General features: G+C 33.7%; 3 protein-coding genes across 3 annotated transcripts; all 3 read right to left on the bottom strand.

The window, feature by feature from the left end:
• Positions 1 to 11: 11 nt before the first annotated feature.
• Positions 12 to 1,667, bottom strand: LOC105140814 (probable aquaporin TIP3-2). Its single transcript, XM_011047809.1, has 3 exons — positions 1,197 to 1,667; positions 778 to 1,028; positions 12 to 673 (listed from the first exon to the last, which is right to left on the bottom strand). Exons 1-3 carry the CDS (start codon positions 1,324 to 1,326, stop codon positions 278 to 280), a joined length of 777 nt encoding a protein of 258 aa, XP_011046111.1. The 5' UTR covers positions 1,327 to 1,667; the 3' UTR covers positions 12 to 277.
• An 889-nt stretch (positions 1,668 to 2,556) lies between these two features.
• LOC105140809 (probable inactive receptor kinase At2g26730) lies at positions 2,557 to 5,027 on the bottom strand. Its single transcript, XM_011047803.1, has 3 exons — positions 3,876 to 5,027; positions 3,369 to 3,761; positions 2,557 to 3,220 (listed from the first exon to the last, which is right to left on the bottom strand). The coding sequence occupies exons 1-3, from the start codon at positions 4,738 to 4,740 to the stop codon at positions 2,628 to 2,630; spliced, it is 1,851 nt and encodes a 616-aa protein (XP_011046105.1). The 5' UTR covers positions 4,741 to 5,027; the 3' UTR covers positions 2,557 to 2,627.
• A 3,453-nt stretch (positions 5,028 to 8,480) lies between these two features.
• LOC105140808 (Cytochrome P450 superfamily protein) lies at positions 8,481 to 11,292 on the bottom strand. Its single transcript, XM_011047802.1, is given in 8 exon segments — positions 8,481 to 8,684; positions 8,806 to 8,933; positions 9,094 to 9,215; positions 9,434 to 9,512; positions 9,665 to 9,751; positions 9,925 to 10,407; positions 10,551 to 10,875; positions 10,989 to 11,292. Coding segments are annotated over 8 exon segments (1,554 nt in total). The 5' UTR covers positions 11,207 to 11,292; the 3' UTR covers positions 8,481 to 8,572.
• Between the last annotated feature and the right edge of the window lie 7,770 nt (positions 11,293 to 19,062).

Below are 19,062 nucleotides of genomic sequence, written 5' to 3'. Positions count from 1 at the left end.
CGCATATGACCAAGTAAAAGAAGCAATAGGATTACGCTTACCCTAGTAGCAGTAGGAAGACGAAAGGCAATAAAATACAGTAATAGAAAGCGGCTGTAACGCCTTTATTTCCACGCGTCATAATTCATGGCCTCGGCTTCACTTGACACTAGACAAACTCCTCACAATCACAATGTCCCAGACCCAAAAGGCAGTGAAAGACACGACACCGAACATACAAAACAAGGTAAACGTAATTACAGACAATATATGATGCAAATTTGATAGAAGACGACGACTAATAGTCTTCAGGAGCCAGGGGCTGATGCTGATGAGAATGGCGAGGTACGGGCTCTGTGGAGATCACAATGTATTCATATATGAGTGCTGCCAAGCCTCCTCCAAGGAAAGGACCAACCCAGTAGATCCAATGGCTTCTCCATCTCCACCCAATTAAAGCAGGCCCAAAAGCTCTTGCTGGGTTCATAGAGGCCCCATCAAACGGACCACCAACCAAGATATTTGCCCCCACAATGAACCCAATTGCTAGAGGTGCAATGATCCCCAAGCTTCCTCTTCGAGGATCAAGGGCTGTTGCATACACTGTGTAGACCACCCCAAATGTCAGTGCCATTTCCAATAGAAGCGCATGCACCTCTCCAACTCCTGACTGCACATGGAACCCTACTGGTCTCTGCAAAAATCAAGAGCCTAGTTATTTTATCACTGAGAAACGAGTGAAATCAGTGACAGAAAATGTCAAAACAACCTATAATCAAAGGCTGCTAAATGTCTTACCATGCCATTGGTGACAAGCCTCAACAAGAGAGCTGCGACAATAGAACCCAAGAGCTGGGCAACCCAATAATAGACAGCTCGAATAACCGATATCCTGCCACCAACAAGTGAGCCGAAGGTAACAGCAGGGTTTACATGGCCACCTGATATGTTGATGCTCGATGCTACAGCGGAAAACAGTGCCAATGCATGTGCAAGTGCAACCACCACGAGCCCGGAAGCCAGTGGCCCGGTTTCCTTGTACAACTTGTCTGTTTGCAAAAATAATCGAGATGATCGATGAATTAATGTTTAGTTCGAAGTTAAAAGGATAAAATGGTTGAAAGCAGAAAGTAATACAAGAGATTGAAAATGTATATATACTGATGCTGGTGATGGCGAGGGATAATATGTAACAATATAAGTATTATAACCCGTACCAAGAGCAAGGACAGAGCCTTCTCCCGCAAAAACAAAGACGAAAGTGGAGACAAATTCAGCCAAAGCGGCTCTCATGGAGTCGGGGTGGGTGGCCTCATCAGCCCTCCCAAATTCATGTCTGCGAGGCATGGTGTCTTTATTACTTAGGTGCAATAGCTCTTCCTTGTATTTTCTTCCCCTCCCTTTCAGTACTCCTCAGTAATATATGTTGTTAAAGATCAGGGGCCAGCAGGCGTCCAAGAAAAGTCCACAAGCTAGCTAGCTAAATTAAGTGCTAGCACTGAAGGCGGTATCAATATGGTCTCTGATCTTGGCTAGAGACAAGAAGGGAAGAGTGGTAGAGAGGGGCTAGCTAGCTAGGCAGATGGGTTGATGCATGGATTAGAAGTGGGGGTGTTCTAGCTTAAATCAGCCAAAGAGAAGATGGAGCCATATGTACACTTGGGGAATGGCAATGAGTCCATGTTGACACGTAGGGTTATATGTGCTGCCTCTTCACTCCAAGTGGAGCGGTTTCCTTCTTTCTCATGATACCTATCACTTCTCTTGTGACAATACTTGCTTTCTGAGTTCTTGTCTTCATGTCACATACATGCATATCCTCTTCAATTCCATCCTTCAGAAATGAAGTTGTTTGGGTATAGGTGTAAGCTTCCACCTAGTCCAAATTAAACCATCATTGTAATTGGTTATCCTCGGTGCGTCCAGGCCAATCCTGGAAGACTGTACCGATACTGCTTGCATACTTCACTTTCATAAGTTGGTTCGTCACGGGCTCACTGCCATGGTTAGCTATGTGCTAGATCTTGTCGATGATACTGGGTGGACTTGGGCCTTTTTTGACATTTGTTTGGGCTGCTCATCGCTTCAATTTCCATGTTCATCTTTCTTGGTCCGATTCCGCACCAAACTGGCTAACCAACGATTTCGGAGAGATGATTCTTTGCTTGCATTAGGACCCTGTGCTTTTCTTTTCCCAATTTTCTACACCATCTATGCGCTACTTAATCCACCATTTATGTTACATTAATTATTGGGATCATATGACAATGGTAATGAACAATTGGGAATTCATTAATTGTGCTCTGCAGAGTTTAAATCGATATATTAGAAGATCACAACCACTATTCCACACAAAAATGTCAGTTTGAATAAATCAATCTCATTACACTTGATCTTGTAGTGTGCTTATAGTTGAAACGTAGAGCACTGTATATTTCTACCAACCAATCCTGCCGTTAGTCAGCCTCCCTGCCGCATGGTTAGCTTAAGTTGAAATCAGCTCCAAGTCATGACATTGCAAGCATGGGCATCCTTTCCTTGCGATGGTCACACGAAGCACGGTCATCATTTCCTTGCGATGGTCACACCATGCAAGGCCAAGTTATCGCCAGAATGGGGAATTAGCAGAGCTTCAACATATTCTCTTTCTAGTCATTTCCTCGGTTTGTTCGATCAATCTCTTCTATCCTTATCAATACTTCACTCATCTTAGGCCGTTTCTCTGGTGCCATATCTGTACACTGCAGAGCTATCTCAGTCAGCTTCATCATCTCATTATGCCCCTCTCTTGAAGCCAAGATCTCTACATCTAATATGTCTGTTGACCAATCATTATTCACTAACATTCTAACCCAATCAGAAATTTTTTCATAGTTTTCTTCTGGTGAAGTCCCTCCTGGAATCTTCCCTGTTATGACTTCTAATATGATAATGCCAAAACAGTATACATCAGCTTTGTGTGTTAGCTTCTTTCCTTGACAAAATTCCGGTGACCTGCCAACAGCTAGCCTTTCGGATAATTTCCGAGAAGGCAGCAGAGGCAAGAAGCCATAGTTTGTGAGCTTAGAGTGGTAGCTGTGGCGATCTCTGCGGATTAGTACATTAGATGATTTGAGGTTGGCATGTGGGACCTTGTGAGAAGGTAAGGACTGGTGAAGGAAAGCCATACCGTTGGCTATGTCTTTGATTATCGAAAATCTTGCAGCCCAATTCAGAGGGATTCTTCCAACTCCTCTATTCTCTAGCAGCCACAGGTATTATTTGTCAGAAGACAAAGTTGTTATAGCTACGTAGTTCCTTATCGTATTAATGGCATATATGAATTTGGAGGATCATAAATTAACACACATATAATTAAGATGATGGAAAGGGAGAGGACTTGAACTAACCATGCAACAGCTCAAATAAACTTCCACCAGGTACGAACTCATAGACAATCAGCTTTTCCTCCTTGGAATAGTAAGAGGAGATTATTTGCACAAGGTTTTCGTGCCTCATCTTTCCCAGAAGCTGCATCTGCCGAATAAATTCCTTCTTGCTCAAGCTGTCCATGTACTCCACTCTCTTAACGGAAATGACAGCACCTGATTCCAGGTTTGCTTTGTATGTGGTGCCAAGTTTCCCCTTTCCTAACACTTCCGCAGATGCCCTTAGTAAATCATCTAAGTCAAAAACAGGTATATTCTTGTCAAAAAATTGCAACTCTACGCTTCTTTCACGATCCTCAGCACTTCGGGAATACGCCGGTTTTTTGTCTGTCCACTCTGAAGAACCGTCTTCCCCTATTTGAATTTGAAACAATAAACAAAAAAGGAATTTAAAAACCTATGCTGTGAAAGAATGGAAACATATAGTCAATCATGAAGCAAATTCAGGATAATTAGTATATAATATACCTGCCTGATGTTCTTTTGGTGTTTCCTTTTCTTGTGCCTTCTTATAACAACACAAAAAAACAAACATGACCATCAATGCAGCAAGGGTTGATACAACCGAGACCAAAACAACGATCCAAATTGGAAGCTTCCTTTTCTTGCTCTGCGGTGGACTTATGGGAGGAGATGGAGGCGGTATGAGCGGAGCAAGAGGCAGAACTGGGCATGGTTCCAACGGAATTCCACAGAGATTTGAGTTATGATCATAGGAGCTCTCTGAGAACCTCTGAAGGACATCAGTATCAGGAATGGAGCCTTGAAGATGATTATAGGACACATTGAAAAGGGTCAATGTCGGTTGACCAAAAGGTGGTATCTCCGCATCTAAATAATTCTGTTGCAACTCCAATTGTTCCAAGTTTGGCAATTCAGTGTACTCGGATGGAATTGGACCAGTGAAGCGGTTGTATGAAAAAAAGACAGATTCCAAAAGCACAAGATTGCTGAGATTAGGAAGAGGTCCATAGATTGAGTTGTTTCTGAAATTAAGATAAGCCAAGAAAGTAATGTTCTGTAAAAATGTAGGTGGGAGAGAACCTGTGAGCTGGATTCCTTCAAGCACAAGGCCAACCACATGCCAATTTGAACAGATAATGCCTGCCCATCTGCCCGAATTTTGGTTACACGGCGGTCCAGTCCAATTCCCATGCAAATCTAACGCAGAACTGACAGAATCTCTTATCTGCATCAATGCATCTCTTTCTTCAGGAAAGAACACCTTGGTTTGATACAAGGAATGAACAGTCATGGTGCTTGACAAGCCAAAGATCAAATTGAAGACAACAAAAGTTGCAACAACAAATATGTTGCTAACAGCTAAATCCATGATCAGGTCTTTTGAAATTGGAGAAAGGAGAAAGACATGGGAATAATTGGTGATTGAAAATGGGACTTGAAAGATCTTAAAACTTGGGGTGGAAGCATTAATTAATTCCACAAATTAAGCCATACCTTTTCTTTCTTTAATGTTAAACGAGCACTACAGTTTGATGATGTGGGCAAGGCAAGGTTTGCAAAGATTCCAGAGTTTTTCCTAGACACAAAAGCGGAAACAGCAAATAAATTGTTTAAAATGTATATAATAACAATGTGACAGCTGCTTGCTTGGTGTTAATTGTTTAGGGTTCATTTTTACTATTTTTTTTTTTTTAGATTAACGTGGGTGTTCGGGCCAGCTTGTGCGCACCACGACTAATCCCACGGGTTCTGAAATTAACGACCATGTAAACCTCCAGTGGCCATCATATGAGCAACCAAGAACTCGAATCTGAGACAACAGAGGAAGCAAACTCATTTTAGTATATAGTGCTATTGTTATATTTATACATGTAAGAAGATACTGCAGTAATTGACTAATTGTTTTTAAATGCCGAGGAATTAGGCAAAGGAATGTCAAATAAGACTCAAGAGCATGGCATGGCAGGTGCACCAGCTGGATATTGTCATATATAATGCCAATGAAGCTAGGTGGACCGTATATATTTGCATTTGTACATAATTAATATATAAAGCTTGGTTTTATAAGAAGAAGAAGAAGGAGGAGGAGGAGGAAAGTTGGGCTACAGGCCCTTTCTGTTCAGTCAAGAAGACGGGCCTAAGGCCCAACCACAAGACCGGACAACTTCTTGTTATTGGACCAAAGACAAATTCAATTTAAAAAGAAACCATGAAAAGATACGATCTCACAAAGACAAATTCACTGAAGGCCGGAAAGAAGACACAAGCACCGTCACAAGGTGCCGGAATTATCCACACTCTAGTGCGTGTATCACAGGCATAGGCAAAGCCTAATATGCAAGATCCCTAACAAGCCCACCGGGTGCTTTAAAATGCTCAAATTCAAGATGCTAAATCGAGAGTACCACGGAGCAAGATGAGCATTTCCCAGCGCGGACAAGAAGGAATAACTGTTGGAGAAACTATCACAAAATGACAGAGGAAGGGTTTGGTTGCTATTCACAATTCTGCTACAACACTTATACATTTGGATGGAATACAACTTCTTACACCTTTTATTTCCAGAATTCATACAATATATATATTAATATTATAAATTATCTTTTAGAATCTTCTTAATTAATATTTGGCTCTTTAAATTTATATTATTTCTAATTTTCATATTTATTTATTATAGCACTAACTTCAATATACTTAATTTTAATAAACAAGTTTAATAACTAATATTCTCTCCTCTTAAACTTATTTCATCTATTTTCACAATTTCAAACTTCTTTTGCAAAATAATAGAAGGCATCGGTCTTCAATAATTTTATACAACTATCAATAATTTATTCATGAGTTTTAACATAAATTAATTCTACATTTTTTTTATATGCTTTTTAATAAAATAAAATCGAGTATTAATATGTTTTGAACATGTATGATAAACTAGATTTTTGTATGTATTATAGTAAACTTGTTGTAAACAAAAATTCTTGTAATTTCATTTCGTTTCTGCTATAAATTTTCCAATAGTTTCCTTAGAAATATTACATGACACATGCAAGTATTTTGCTTCACATGTAGATAATGCAACAATATATTATTTTTTTAATGTTAAAGTAAAAATTATCTCTCCCATAAAAAATACAAATTCAATTGTGTTTTTTTTATCTTTCAAAATTCTTGCTCAGTCACTATTATTGTATCATATAATTTCAAGACTACGTGAAGATGAATAATACAATCTATAACTTGTTGTCCCTTTAACAAGACATACGATTCCTTTTGCTATTTTTAAATGTAAACTTCTTAACCTTTTCATATACTTTCCATTCAAGCCATCTCTAAACAATATGTTTGGTCTGATGCATATATGGAGAATTAACTAAATCTCATTTTTCTTTTTTAGTTAATTTGGTTTGATATTCCATAGCAAATTTCTTTAAAATTTTTGTTATATCTTGGCTTATGAAATAAAGATTTCATCACTACACTATTTCACTTCTATTCCCAAAAAGCAAGCTATGAGATCTAAGTCTGTCATTTCAAATTTTTTCATTGTAAATTGCTTGAAACCTTAAATTATAATAGGATCATCTCCTATAAAGATTATATCATCAACATATAAATAAACAAATATTATTTTACCTTGTAAAATTTTCTTCACATATAATGTATGTTTATAATTTTTTTTTGTAAATCCTTTATGTGAAAGATAGCCATCAATTTTAGAATTTCATGTTCTATGGTGCTTGTTTAAGCACATAAAAATCTTTCTTCAATCTACAAATCTTTTTTTTTTTTAATCATAAATCCAACTAGTTGTTGTACATAAATTTCTTTAATACTGTCATTCAAGATGCTGACTTGTCAACCATATGAAATGTTTTTCATTTTTTCTAAGCTATTAAAGAGATCATCAATCTCACTATTTTCATCTTTGCTATTAAAGCAAAAACATTTTCATAATCAATTTTATATTGTTGCTCATACCCCTTTACTACTAGTTTGATTTTATGGTATTTAATTTTATTATTTGCATTCCTCTCTGTCTTGAAGATCCATTTCACTCTTATTTCTATATATTATTTTCCATAATGAATTGATTTTCTCTTTCATTACTTGCTTTTATTTATTTTTTTGGAATGCCTTTTTAAATAAAAAATAATTATTTTCTGAAAACAAACAAAATATATTAATATTATCAAGATTGATTTTTTATATTACATCATAAATCTCTTGTCTGCTCTGTCTTTCTTGTTATGTAACTTGAAGGACCAACATGACTGTTAGTTAGAGTTGATGGAGATATATCTAACATGATTCTAATTATCAATGCAGACCTTTTTCTAATATGACCATTCAAGCTTATTTTTATCCTAAAATCTTCCTATATATAAAGATCTTGGGAGATTAAATTATTAGTGTGTTTAGTGTTTTTAACAATTAACATCAGAGCATGGTTGAATACTTAATTGGTATTAGAGCATATGTGTTGCTGCTGCTTCGCGTGTTTTTCTAATGTTGTGGAAGGGAGAACTCTGTTGACGTGATTGAGGGCTGCTGTCGGAGATGCTACTGCTGGGCTCGTGTTTTTTCTTTGCACGGGAAAGATCTGATTCTTCAATAGAGGCTGCAGTGATTTTCTCTGTTGTGAAGAGAGTTGCTTCTAGGGATTGCAACCGCGTTTGTGGAGGTCTATAGCTGCTGTGTTTTTGTTCTCCTAATCTACCTAAGCTATGCTACCGTATACATGTTAGAAAACTTAGCACAAACAATTTTGAACATCCCTGCTCTTTAGTAACATATGCAGATGGTTGTGGGTTGTCGTGTTATTCTTTTCTCCCGACAAAGATTTTTTTAGGCAAATCAGATAATAAACTAATTTTGGCACTCCTTTCACCTTGTCGAACAAACGCAGCAGAAGGATTCCTTTAATAAGTTGGCATTCGTTTTGAGAAATCAATTAATTCAATTATATGAAATCAACTTCATTAATTAGTACTATCAAAGATTTGGTTCATACATACCTATAATTAATGAATTTGATTAGGAAAGAATGGGGGATATGCTGTAATATATTGTATATAGTAGTAGTCAGGGACCATAGGTAGCTACTTATATTAAGAAAAAGAAATAATTACAGGTTAGGAAAAATACATATCGTGCTGAACAAAATTATACATAAACAAATGAAATTTCACTCCAAACAATTATTACAACGATTCTGAGTCGAGATGATGGCGGCTTGTCACACGAATTTGGAAACCATTAACCAAGCGAGCTGATGGAAAGAAGGACATCTTATCTTCCTTGAGCTGCGTCCATCTGTTCATCCCTCCATTTCAAAGTTGTAAACACAAATACCAATTGTAAGTTCAATGACGTTCAATGACATTTCTTTTTTATGGTAAGATTAATTTCAAAAAAAGAGGGAGGATTCACGTACGTAAATGTAGTAACAAAGTAGTGAAGAAAGATAGCAATTTGGAGACGAGACAACTCTGCTCCCGGACAAAACCGAGCACCTCCTCCGAAGGGACAGTAGAATGGGCTGCTTCTCCAATTTCTCTTTTCCTTTTTAATTAATTAATTGTTCAATGTCGAAGAGATCAAGTAATTAATCAAAAACAACGTTTTCAGAAGTAATTATGCGATATGAAATATATCAAAATCTCTACTACTGATATGAAATGAAGATAAACATATGCGAGTTAAAAAAATAATGAAGTAGTACTTGATTTTCAGGCTCCATCCATCTCCAAGGATTGAATGTGCTAGCTCCCTTGTACAAATTTTCATCCAAGTGAACCGCTGAAAGAAATGGAACCACAAAGCACCCTTTCGGAATCACATAATCTGCAATCAAATTGCAACACATTAATTAATGACATTCCAGTCCAGTAGTGTGTGTTTTGTGGTAGCCTTTTGCTTTTGCTGTTTGAGAAAAGCTAGTTTAAAAAAGACTGTCTTTTTAAACCCAAGTTTTTACCATAATTTGTATGAGATGAAAACCAAAATAACTTTCAAAGTAATGGTATTACTTTCAAAGTGATGGTAGAGCTTAGTTTATGTACCTTGGTATACCACATCTTGCTTGGCCTCCCTCATTAGCCATATTGCAATCCCCCCTAGTCGAAGCGTTTCATCAATAACCTATTTAATTTGTGCCAGCAACAGAAGAATCCAATAAATAAATAGATCAAATACAGTTTATCAGACCCAACTGCATGTGACTGGTGGGAAGAAATTAATTAGGTAGGATAGTAGGGGATCAATTAAGGACAATTTTCATACGCATCACTTACACACTGAGTAAAAGACATTGCTTTGTAATCTTGCCATGTTAGCATTCCGTCTCCACTAGAATTACTCCTTATACTATCTTGTTCATCCTGTTTATAAAATTAAGTGACAACAAATTTATCCTATCAGATCGAAGATGATGGATGATATAAATGACGTAGTATATTGGATACAATGAACAATTGCTTGAAGGAGGCGTGGAGATTAATACTAATAATTATTAAGCAGAAAATTAATTAATATATAGCTAAGAAGGCAGTACCAGTAGTTGCTGCATTGCTTTTGGACACCGAGTGACGAAATAAACAGCAAAAAGCATGGTTTTAGCTGTTGTTTCATTCCCAGCAAAAAGGAGATTGATAATAAAGTCTGCTACTGCATTATCAGGCAAACTTTCTTCCTCTAATAGCCTTCCAAGCACCCCATTACCACCTTCTGATGACTCTTCTTGCCCGTGCTTCTCTATTGTCTTGTTTATCTTTCTTATAATTTTCTCCCTTGCCTACCAAGCCATGACATGTACTCTCTACATCACTAACAATATACATATATTATATAATATGATACTCCATAAACTCAACATTTCAGAGTTTACCTTCATGGCAGTGTGGTAGGCAAAACCAGGAATATTTATGGGAAGAGATAGACAACCATCGACAAAGTCAGAGAAGAAGTGAGCCATCTCGTTAATTTCTGTCTCACTTGATGCCCCAAGTAGTTGATTCACCATCAGATTAATAGCTACCTGAACAATAATAAATCATTAACCAAGTATCAATATTGATACAACATGTAATTAATCCAATGATCATGATGGCCTAAATTTTCCTTAATTCTAATAGTCAAGTGTTGCTATATATAGAGAGAGAGTACTAGAGCACTACTCGCCTTTCTGCAAACATCTTGGAGAAGAATGACTTGGTTGTTGTCAAGTTTGTTCAAAGTTTGAAGCATAATCAATTGAATATTATCCAAGAAATGGAACTTAAGCTTCTCTAGACGCATCATATTAGATGCAATTCCATGAAGCTTTCGTTGTTGCTCTCCTTGGACCGTGATCAGCCCATTTTTCCCAACCAAATCTCTAAAAGATTTTGGATAACTTGATTGAAACAATTTGCCTTCATTTTGCATTATAAACCGGTTAAAGGTCGGGTCTGCTGATACCACAGCCCATTTTCCGAACAAACTGCATGAGAATATCTTACCAAACCTGTTCATGTCAACTATATTTCAAGAACATGCCTTCATAATTAATGTAAAACAAGGAGTAAATTTTCTCTAAATGATAATCGATATATGGTAATAAAGAATAGGAGACTGTACCTATTGACTTGTTGGTGAACAAATTGAGGGGGATGAGAACCAGCAACAGCATTGTACCAGTTGAAGCTATCACCAATCAATGGCCAGCCTCGACTACCTGGTGGCAATTTGTACCTTGTCTTTTCCTTGCTCTTCTTCTTGCATACAAGCAATTGTACAAGAAAAACAATGAATAAGATGGACGAGATCATAAGTGTTGCGGAATAAATTTCTCTCATTCTCTGTGAAGGTTGTTATGGAATTTCCTTTAAGAAGGGGGAGCGAGGGAGGGAGAGGGTCTATGAAACCTGCCAGAGTAATCCAAATACCAGTTATATTTCTAGCAAGGTAATTAAAGTTGATAATCGCTTCTTAAAAAGATTCGTTGACCTTAGTTTTGAAGACATGGTGTAGCCACGTTGGTTGAGTAAACATAACGTTGTTGCATGTAATAAACTATGATATAAGCAATTCTGTTGTTAGCTCGTTACCATTAGATTTTTAATATATATATATATATATATATAAATATATGTGCTTAGGAATCAAACAATTGTCCAGTAGCAAACTTTCATTCCCCAGCTACAACTTGCAGCGTCCCCTGGAGAAAGAGACGAGGGATTATTGATTCAAGAGGGGAGAAAAAGGAAAACATTGCTTCATCCAGTATAGTAGTCAGTTGGGTGCATTTAAAGCTCTACACGTGCTGTGCTCAGCTGCAAAAGCAGAAACCTAAATGAGTGACCTTCAAGTTGATGATGAAGATATATGCTAATAATCGAGTCAATGACCTTAATTTAAATTACAACTTAATTAGTAATTACCTCTCAAACTTTGACCTGCTGCATTAATTATTGTTTATTAGGGGGGAAAAGGGTAAACTCAATCATGTAATTAGTGGTGTCTGTTAATTACCATCATGAGTGAAATAGGGAGAGCAACTTTGTCAAGTTGAGAGCTCGAGATATATAATAATTAAACAGCTTCGAGCATTGAACCACAGGTCTCGATACTACTTTCAACCTTTTATGTCGCTGCAACTGGGTTTGCGTTTTAACACACAAAGAAAAATAAAATAAAATGGAGAAGTCAAAAAAATATTTTTTTGGTTAAAAAATCAAGGATAAACACATATAATAAAATATTTTAAGGATTTGTTTGTTTAAAAAAATTGATTTTTTCAAATTACTTTTTTAAATTTTTTTGTATTTATTTATTATTAGAAAGATTATTTAATAAAAATTATTTTTTAATCAAATAAAAATTTAGGTTGATTTTTAGAAAAGTATTTTTTAAATATATTTTTTTAAATTTTTATTTGTTAAGTGTATAGATTTAATCTTTAATATTTTAATTATTTTTTATTTTTTTAATTTCATCCCTTCAAATTTGAATTTCATACAAATTTTAGTTTTAATTCTTTTTATTTTTGTTATTATTTATTTTTATGTTAAATATTAAAAATAATTTATTTTAAAAAATAATTTCTATAAAAATTACTTAAAAAAAATATTATCAAGCGGGGGAGTGTATAGAAAGAATTTTTAACACGGGAATTATGCGTCAGCAAAGTTGTGATGGGCAATAATTAACAGGTTGCTTTAGTAAGGATAAATATTATGGAGCCACAAAACCAGTCAAATTATAAGATGCAAAGACAGTTGAACGGTTGGAATTGATGGAATCCTGTCCTGTCCAAGAATCAAGTCCCTGATTTTCTGCCGCATTGTTTAACAAAATGTGTGTGTGCGTGTGTGCGCGTGTCTATATATATATATAAATGTGTGTGTGGCTCGCTCTCTCTCTCGATATATATATTATTCAAGCTAGCTAGTGTTAATGTGGTTTTTATTATATGCCAGCCAAAACCAGCTAGCTTTAAGTAATTTGCAAGCCCACCGACCCCCCCATCCAACAACTACGCTCACGGGATGGATTAGTTTATGTCATTTATAAGGTTTCCCTCGAAATATTTTATTAAGAACCTTCCTCGCTGCAAAGAGAAAATAGGATGGGAAAATCAAATGGCCTTTTTGAAATACATAATAAGATCATAAATTTCTTAGATAGAAAGTTTTTCTTTAGGTCTGGATGCTTGGTAAATCTTCGTTACTTTAAATTTAATTAATTATTATATTCAACTTCTTTTAATCTCGTATATTCATTAAATCCATATTATTTTAGGTTTATTAATTATCAAATCTAAAAACTAATATATAATTAAAAACTTTAATAAAAAATTAATTCATCAATTATCTTTCAAAGCTTTTAATACATAATTTTACATTAAAAACTTGAGAGATTTTAAGAGAATCGGTCAGAATCTCTGTTTTTAAAAGAGATGATAGAACTTTGTAGATCTAAAATGATTTCTAAATTTTTTTTTTTTTTGAAAAGATCACCAAAATAAATATCACATAAATATCACATGCTATTGGTTTTCTAGGCCCATTTCCATAATATATTTATTTTTAGAATTTTTCTATAAAATATCATTATATCTTCTTAAAAAAGATATTTATTTAAATATTAAAAAAAATTAAACTAAAAAAATACTTAGTCTCAATCATATCAATTACTTTAACGTGAATAAATAAATATAATTAGTAAAATTAAAAGATTAATAGATTATTCAAGATAAAATTTAATTATTCTCATGACAATTGAATTTTTTGGTACATCTTCAATTTTAATATACGGTCTTTTTTTTTCACTAATAATTTGTTCTCTAATTTGTTAACGTACAAAACATCCTTATAAACTACTTTTATATATTTAAAGATTACTCCGGTAAAAACTCTTCATTATTTTTTAGCCGTATATCAAATACAACGTCCTAAATTGTAAATAACGAAAATGAACCCTTAATCTTCATCCAAAACGTAAAGACATCACGAATTGAAAAATCTCAAAATCTCAGCGGCAACCCAAAGACCACATTGCAACTCGATTCATTCTCCTGTAATATTCTCATTGATTTTGATATTTTTTTTACTAGCAAAAGATCCCTTTGTTTTGATTTAATTTTAACTGGGTTTAGCCTTTTATGTTTCAATATTTTATATTTTTCTTGTTGAGCCTTTTCAAGAAATTATAAATGAACTTGGCTTTATATCTTTCTTAACTTTCATATATATTCCGTATTCTTTTTTCATTTTCAACTGAAATAACTTTCAAGAACAATCTTTCGATATATTTTTAAAATAAATCATGTCAAAAAATTAATGGAAATGATTGATCCTTTTGGAAGGAAATTGAAACTCAAATATTAATAATAACAAGAAAGAAATTTTTGTTAATTTTGCTAAGGAAGGCAGTCAGAAGGAGCCGATTGACAAATGAATGAAACATGAATGGGTCAATCAGAAGACAACAAAAATTTAGTGAAGAAACTGATAGATGAGGGACAAAGATGAAAATGAAAATGATAATTGAATTAAGACATCAAACAGTGGAGGAGTACGCATAAGAAAAAAGAATTTTGGAGTTTTAAGCCATCAACTCATCTTATCAACAAGACAAGACGTGGGTTTGCAGTGTGTTTAGTGGCTTGTGAGGATTAGTCCCACTAATTGAATTTTGGAGTTTTAAGCCATCAACTCATGTTATCAACAAGACAAGACAGGGTTAGTGGGTTTGCAGTATGTTTAGTGGGTTGTGGGGATTAGTCCCACTAATTCGGATATCCCACATAAATCAAAAAAAAAAAAAAACAAGACAGGATAAAGGAAAGTGCTTGCTCAAAAAAATGGCTGTATCTTTCTCTGTTAACATGGCAACAACTTTTCCCCTAAACCACTTCTTCTTCTACGTGGTTCGTTATATATGAAAATATATAGAACTAATAACTCTGATTGATTGTATTGTCTGAAATGAAGGGAAACATGCACATACAGTGGAATTTGCAGAAGCTGAGAAGAGCAACCCAGTTCCCATCATGGCTGAATAAAAGTAGCAGAAAAAAATAATAAGCATGGTCTTGATGTTGGTAGGGTGGTTAAAGTTTCTTGTCTTTTCAACCCCACCAATGAACCCCTCCTCAAAGATGCTCTCAAGGTACTTGCTACTTTGTCTTCTACTTCATTTCCTCCTGCTTTTTATTCAAGTAATTTTTTTTTTTATGGGATTGATATGGGACTTGCTTTCCTTCAATGTTTTTTCACTTTGAAACTTTATGGTGTTATTTTGAGGTCTGCTTGAAGGGTTCTTGAATTGGGTACCCTTCAGCAGATTATTGAAATGCGAAAAAGAGATGTTAGAGAAGCAATTAATTTTTGTGGAAAGAAAAAGAGTAGGAAATAAGCTTACTTTTTGTCTGCAGATATGTTTTCTTGGAAATCGTGAATGTCCAATTAGAAATTTAGAATCCGACCATCTTTTTAGAGAGTAGCGATAGATAAGAAGGCAAACGAAGGGCATGAAAGGGTGATAGATGCTTTGTGCCGTACGGCATGTGGTTATTTAAAATTATGAAACAAAATTGTATGGGATTCTTTAAAAATTAAATTTAATATTTTTTATATCTTAAATAATTTTTTAAAAATTAAATTAGATTTATCTAAAAATTTATTATTAAAAAATTTAATATTTTTTATATCTTAAATAATTTTTTAAAAATTAAATTATTATAAATCATAAATTATTTAATTATTCAATGTTCAATTTTTAATGATAATTCACAATAACTTGTCAAAAATCTTCTAAATCTCTATTTAAGAAAGAGAGATTGTTATGCATGAAATGTTAAGTCTAATATTGTATTTTTAAGTACTTTTCTAATAAACAACCACTTTACATAAGAGAAATAACTTATTATTTATAAAAGAATCTGAAAAATAATATAAATTGATAAAATATCAATTTGCCTCCTTGATGATATTCATATATTAATCTAAAATAATTTTATAAATTATCTCAATTAAGTTTTTATTTAATATTTCTAGGTCTAGAAATATAATCTCCATATTAATTATATTATAGTTCTTAATTTTTAAAATATATTTTAATCAAGTCCTATCATTCCTATTTTATTTCCAACTAATGATTCTTAATGTATTTGACTCATTAGGTTCTTAATATGTTGGCTCAAATATAAATTATAATTATAATTAAATAAATTAAATAATTTAATTTAATATCAATTCAACAATTAATTAATTTATATTTGAAGATCAGGTGCATCATTTAGCAACATGTCATGATTCTTCAAATATTAGAAAAAATCATTAGTATTTTGGCTTAACCTTTCAATAATCGATTTCTTATTATAATTAATATTCTTTCATTAATAATATCTTAATTTAACAAGTATAAAGTATGTCTGTTATGTTAATTCATATTTATTTTCTATATAATAATCATTGATCATTTGAATAATATTTAAAATTCTTTTCAAATTTTATTTCACTCTACCAAGAATTTCTCATTTAATACTACTTTAAAATATATAAAATATTTTTTTAATTTATTAAGGGTAATGAATGCTGTTTTTATGTTGAATGCTACAGTAGAGTGCATGAACCTCTTCTGTAGTAGAGCGTACTAGTTCACATTTTTGTATGGTTTATTACTTTTAAAAACATGGTCTAATAAGTCAGACACCATTATTCTCTTGGCGCTTCCTTTGACGTGGCATGTGGGATTGGCAATCCATAAGATATGAGTTCAAGAAACAAAAAATACATCTAGGTTCCGTTTATTTATAGGAAAGTTATTTTTTTTTAAAGTGAATTTTGGAAAAAGTGAATTGCGGGAAAAATAAATTCCAAGGAAAGTGAATTCCTGAAAAGTAAATTATTTTTTGATGTTTGGTAGTGTTATAGAAAATAAACTGAAAAACGCTTTCCAGTGTTTGGTTATATTATGAAAAATGAACTGGAAAATAATTTATTAATGTTTTATTTTTCTAAAAAGCCAAAATATTAATTTTTTATTTTTGGCTATCCATTTGGCTTCTCCATTGGAGATGCTCTAATAAGTCAGACACCATTATTCTCTTGGCGCTTCCTTTGACGTGGTATGTGGGATTGGCAATCCATAAGATATGAGTTCAAGAAACAAAAAATACATCTAGGTTTCGTTTATTTGTAGGAAAGTTATTTTTTTTAAAAGTGAATTTTGGAAAAAGTGAATTACGGGAAAAATAAATTCCAAGGAAAGACCAAGCCAAATTTTTCTTTGACTGAAAATATTTTTGGTTGACCAGAAAGTGTTTTCTATTGCCCAGAAAGTATTTTCCGTTGATCAGAAAATATTTTTCGTTGACTGGAAAGTGTTTTTCGTTGACCAAAAAATGTTTTCACTAGCTGGAAAGTGTTTTTCGTTGACCAAAAAATGTTTTCACTAGAAAGTGTTTTTCATTGACTAACTTCTCTAATGACAAATAAACACAGAAAAGTTTGGAAAGTAGCTTCCCGGAAACTATTTTCCGGGAAACAAACATGTCCTATACTGATTTTGAGCATAATAATAACAGAAGAAGATATATAGTAGAACAATGAAAGTACCTTTATTTTTCTCCTTGTCAGCGCAGAAGCGAGATATAATTCCAGAGTTAAGCTGGCTTTTAAAATGAACTGCTGCAGACATTAAGCTAGCTTTGGGAGATCGCTGGTGGAGTTCTCATAATTGTTACGTCTTCTTTTGTAGTTGGTAGCATTATGGAACCCATATATTAGCTATGCTTACATTTAGAGGTGTAATAGATAGATAGGCAAAGGAGAGTAGGAGGAATTTTGTGGCTGGGCTTAACTTATCCCCCCATTAATTGGAAACTCTGGATTACTTCTCTGTATACATAACTATGAAAATGGAAACTACATACAAGCTCAACTCCATTTGGTTTGATTACATTACACACATTTAAATCCATTCTCAACTTTGTTGCTAGCAAGGCATTTCCTTATCCAATTGAGTAATTATTGCCTCGTCATTTTTCAGTCAAGGAAACTAATATGAATTCACCTTGCAGTTAGTCTCACAACAATCATGGAATTTCTTGTGGATTTGACTTTTGTTGCTTGGTTGTAAGGGCCTGTGTCTTCTCAATTTCATGGTGGTATAGGTCTGTTGTTGTTAAAATCTTGCTCTTCGTGTGACACGGGGGTTGGGGGATGCTCAAATTTAATATTCTTTAGGTTATATTCTATTTTTTTTCCTCGAGCAAACCTAAACCTCAACAAGCTTACTATAGCCAAACGCTACTACCCCGTGGAGTAAAGCTATTGAAACACTGTAAAACATCTAGCAAGGTTCTGATCTAGTTTGATGTGGACAATTTAGGGAAATGGATGGGACTTGGGAGTGTTTGTGTACGATCAGATGAAAGATTCATCCACGGTGTTAAGAAAAAATTTCTTAGCTTATGTCTTTAACACTGTTAAAAAACTATCTTAACTTAAAAACTTAAACTGTTAGATGAGGTCTTAAGATATGATTTATATTATTCTCTAACACACCCTCTTAAGTAAAAGCCCTTTGGACTTGAAACTTGTATAAATCCATATTACCTTGTACTTAATTTTTGATCAAATAAATAAGGATGGTGAGATTCGAACTCGTGATCGCTTAGTCATCAAGCCTCTAATACCATGTCAAAGAACCATCTCAACCCAAAAGCTTAAGCTGTTATGTGAAGTCCTAAGATATGATTTATATTATTTTCTAACAAACTCTTTCAACAATTACTGTTTTTTTTCCTTGGATCTTTAGAGTTAGATCCTATGGTTTTGTCATTGAATATGCTACTCAGAGTACTATAGAATTATAATAACCTTTATTTATTTCAGCAGTTGTTTAAATCATGCAAAATGGAGACCTATCAATTCATTCCATTGCTTACGTGTTTTTTATAGTAGGATTGAAGGATTAATGCTGATGTGTTTGTTATAATGGTACAATTCTTTGTCAAAATCAAATTTACTTGAATCATTTATGATGTGTTAAGAAGTATTTTTCATTTACTCTAAAAAGAAAAAAATATCATTATTAAAAGAATATAATGGTAGGTGGATATTATCAAATAAGTTACACCAACTATTAATAAAATAATACTACTACCATTAATGCCATAATTTATAGCTAAATTATCTCACTA

The sequence above is a fragment of the Populus euphratica genome, unplaced genomic scaffold, assembly GCF_000495115.2.
Source record: "Populus euphratica unplaced genomic scaffold, PopEup_1.0 scaffold109.1, whole genome shotgun sequence".
NCBI lineage: Eukaryota > Viridiplantae > Streptophyta > Magnoliopsida > Malpighiales > Salicaceae > Populus > Populus euphratica.
This window is presented reverse-complemented; position numbering and strand designations above follow the sequence as displayed.

Excerpts from the sequence above, each read along its gene's own strand:
- LOC105140814 (XM_011047809.1), bottom strand. The coding sequence starts at position 1,326 with ATGCCTCGCAGACATGAATTTGGGAGGGCTGATGAGGCCACCCACCCC. Across the intron at positions 1,029-1,196 it reads AGGCTCTGTCCTTGCTCTTG|ACAAGTTGTACAAGGAAACC; the intron begins GTACGGGTTATA and ends TTTTGCAAACAG. Across the intron at positions 674-777 it reads GGCTTGTCACCAATGGCATG|AGACCAGTAGGGTTCCATGT; the intron begins GTAAGACATTTA and ends TGATTTTTGCAG.
- LOC105140809 (XM_011047803.1), bottom strand. The coding sequence starts at position 4,740 with ATGGATTTAGCTGTTAGCAACATATTTGTTGTTGCAACTTTTGTTGTC. Across the intron at positions 3,762-3,875 it reads ACCAAAAGAACATCAGGCAG|GGGAAGACGGTTCTTCAGAG; the intron begins GTATATTATATA and ends AAATTCAAATAG. Across the intron at positions 3,221-3,368 it reads TTTATTTGAGCTGTTGCATG|AGAATAGAGGAGTTGGAAGA; the intron begins GTTAGTTCAAGT and ends TGTGGCTGCTAG.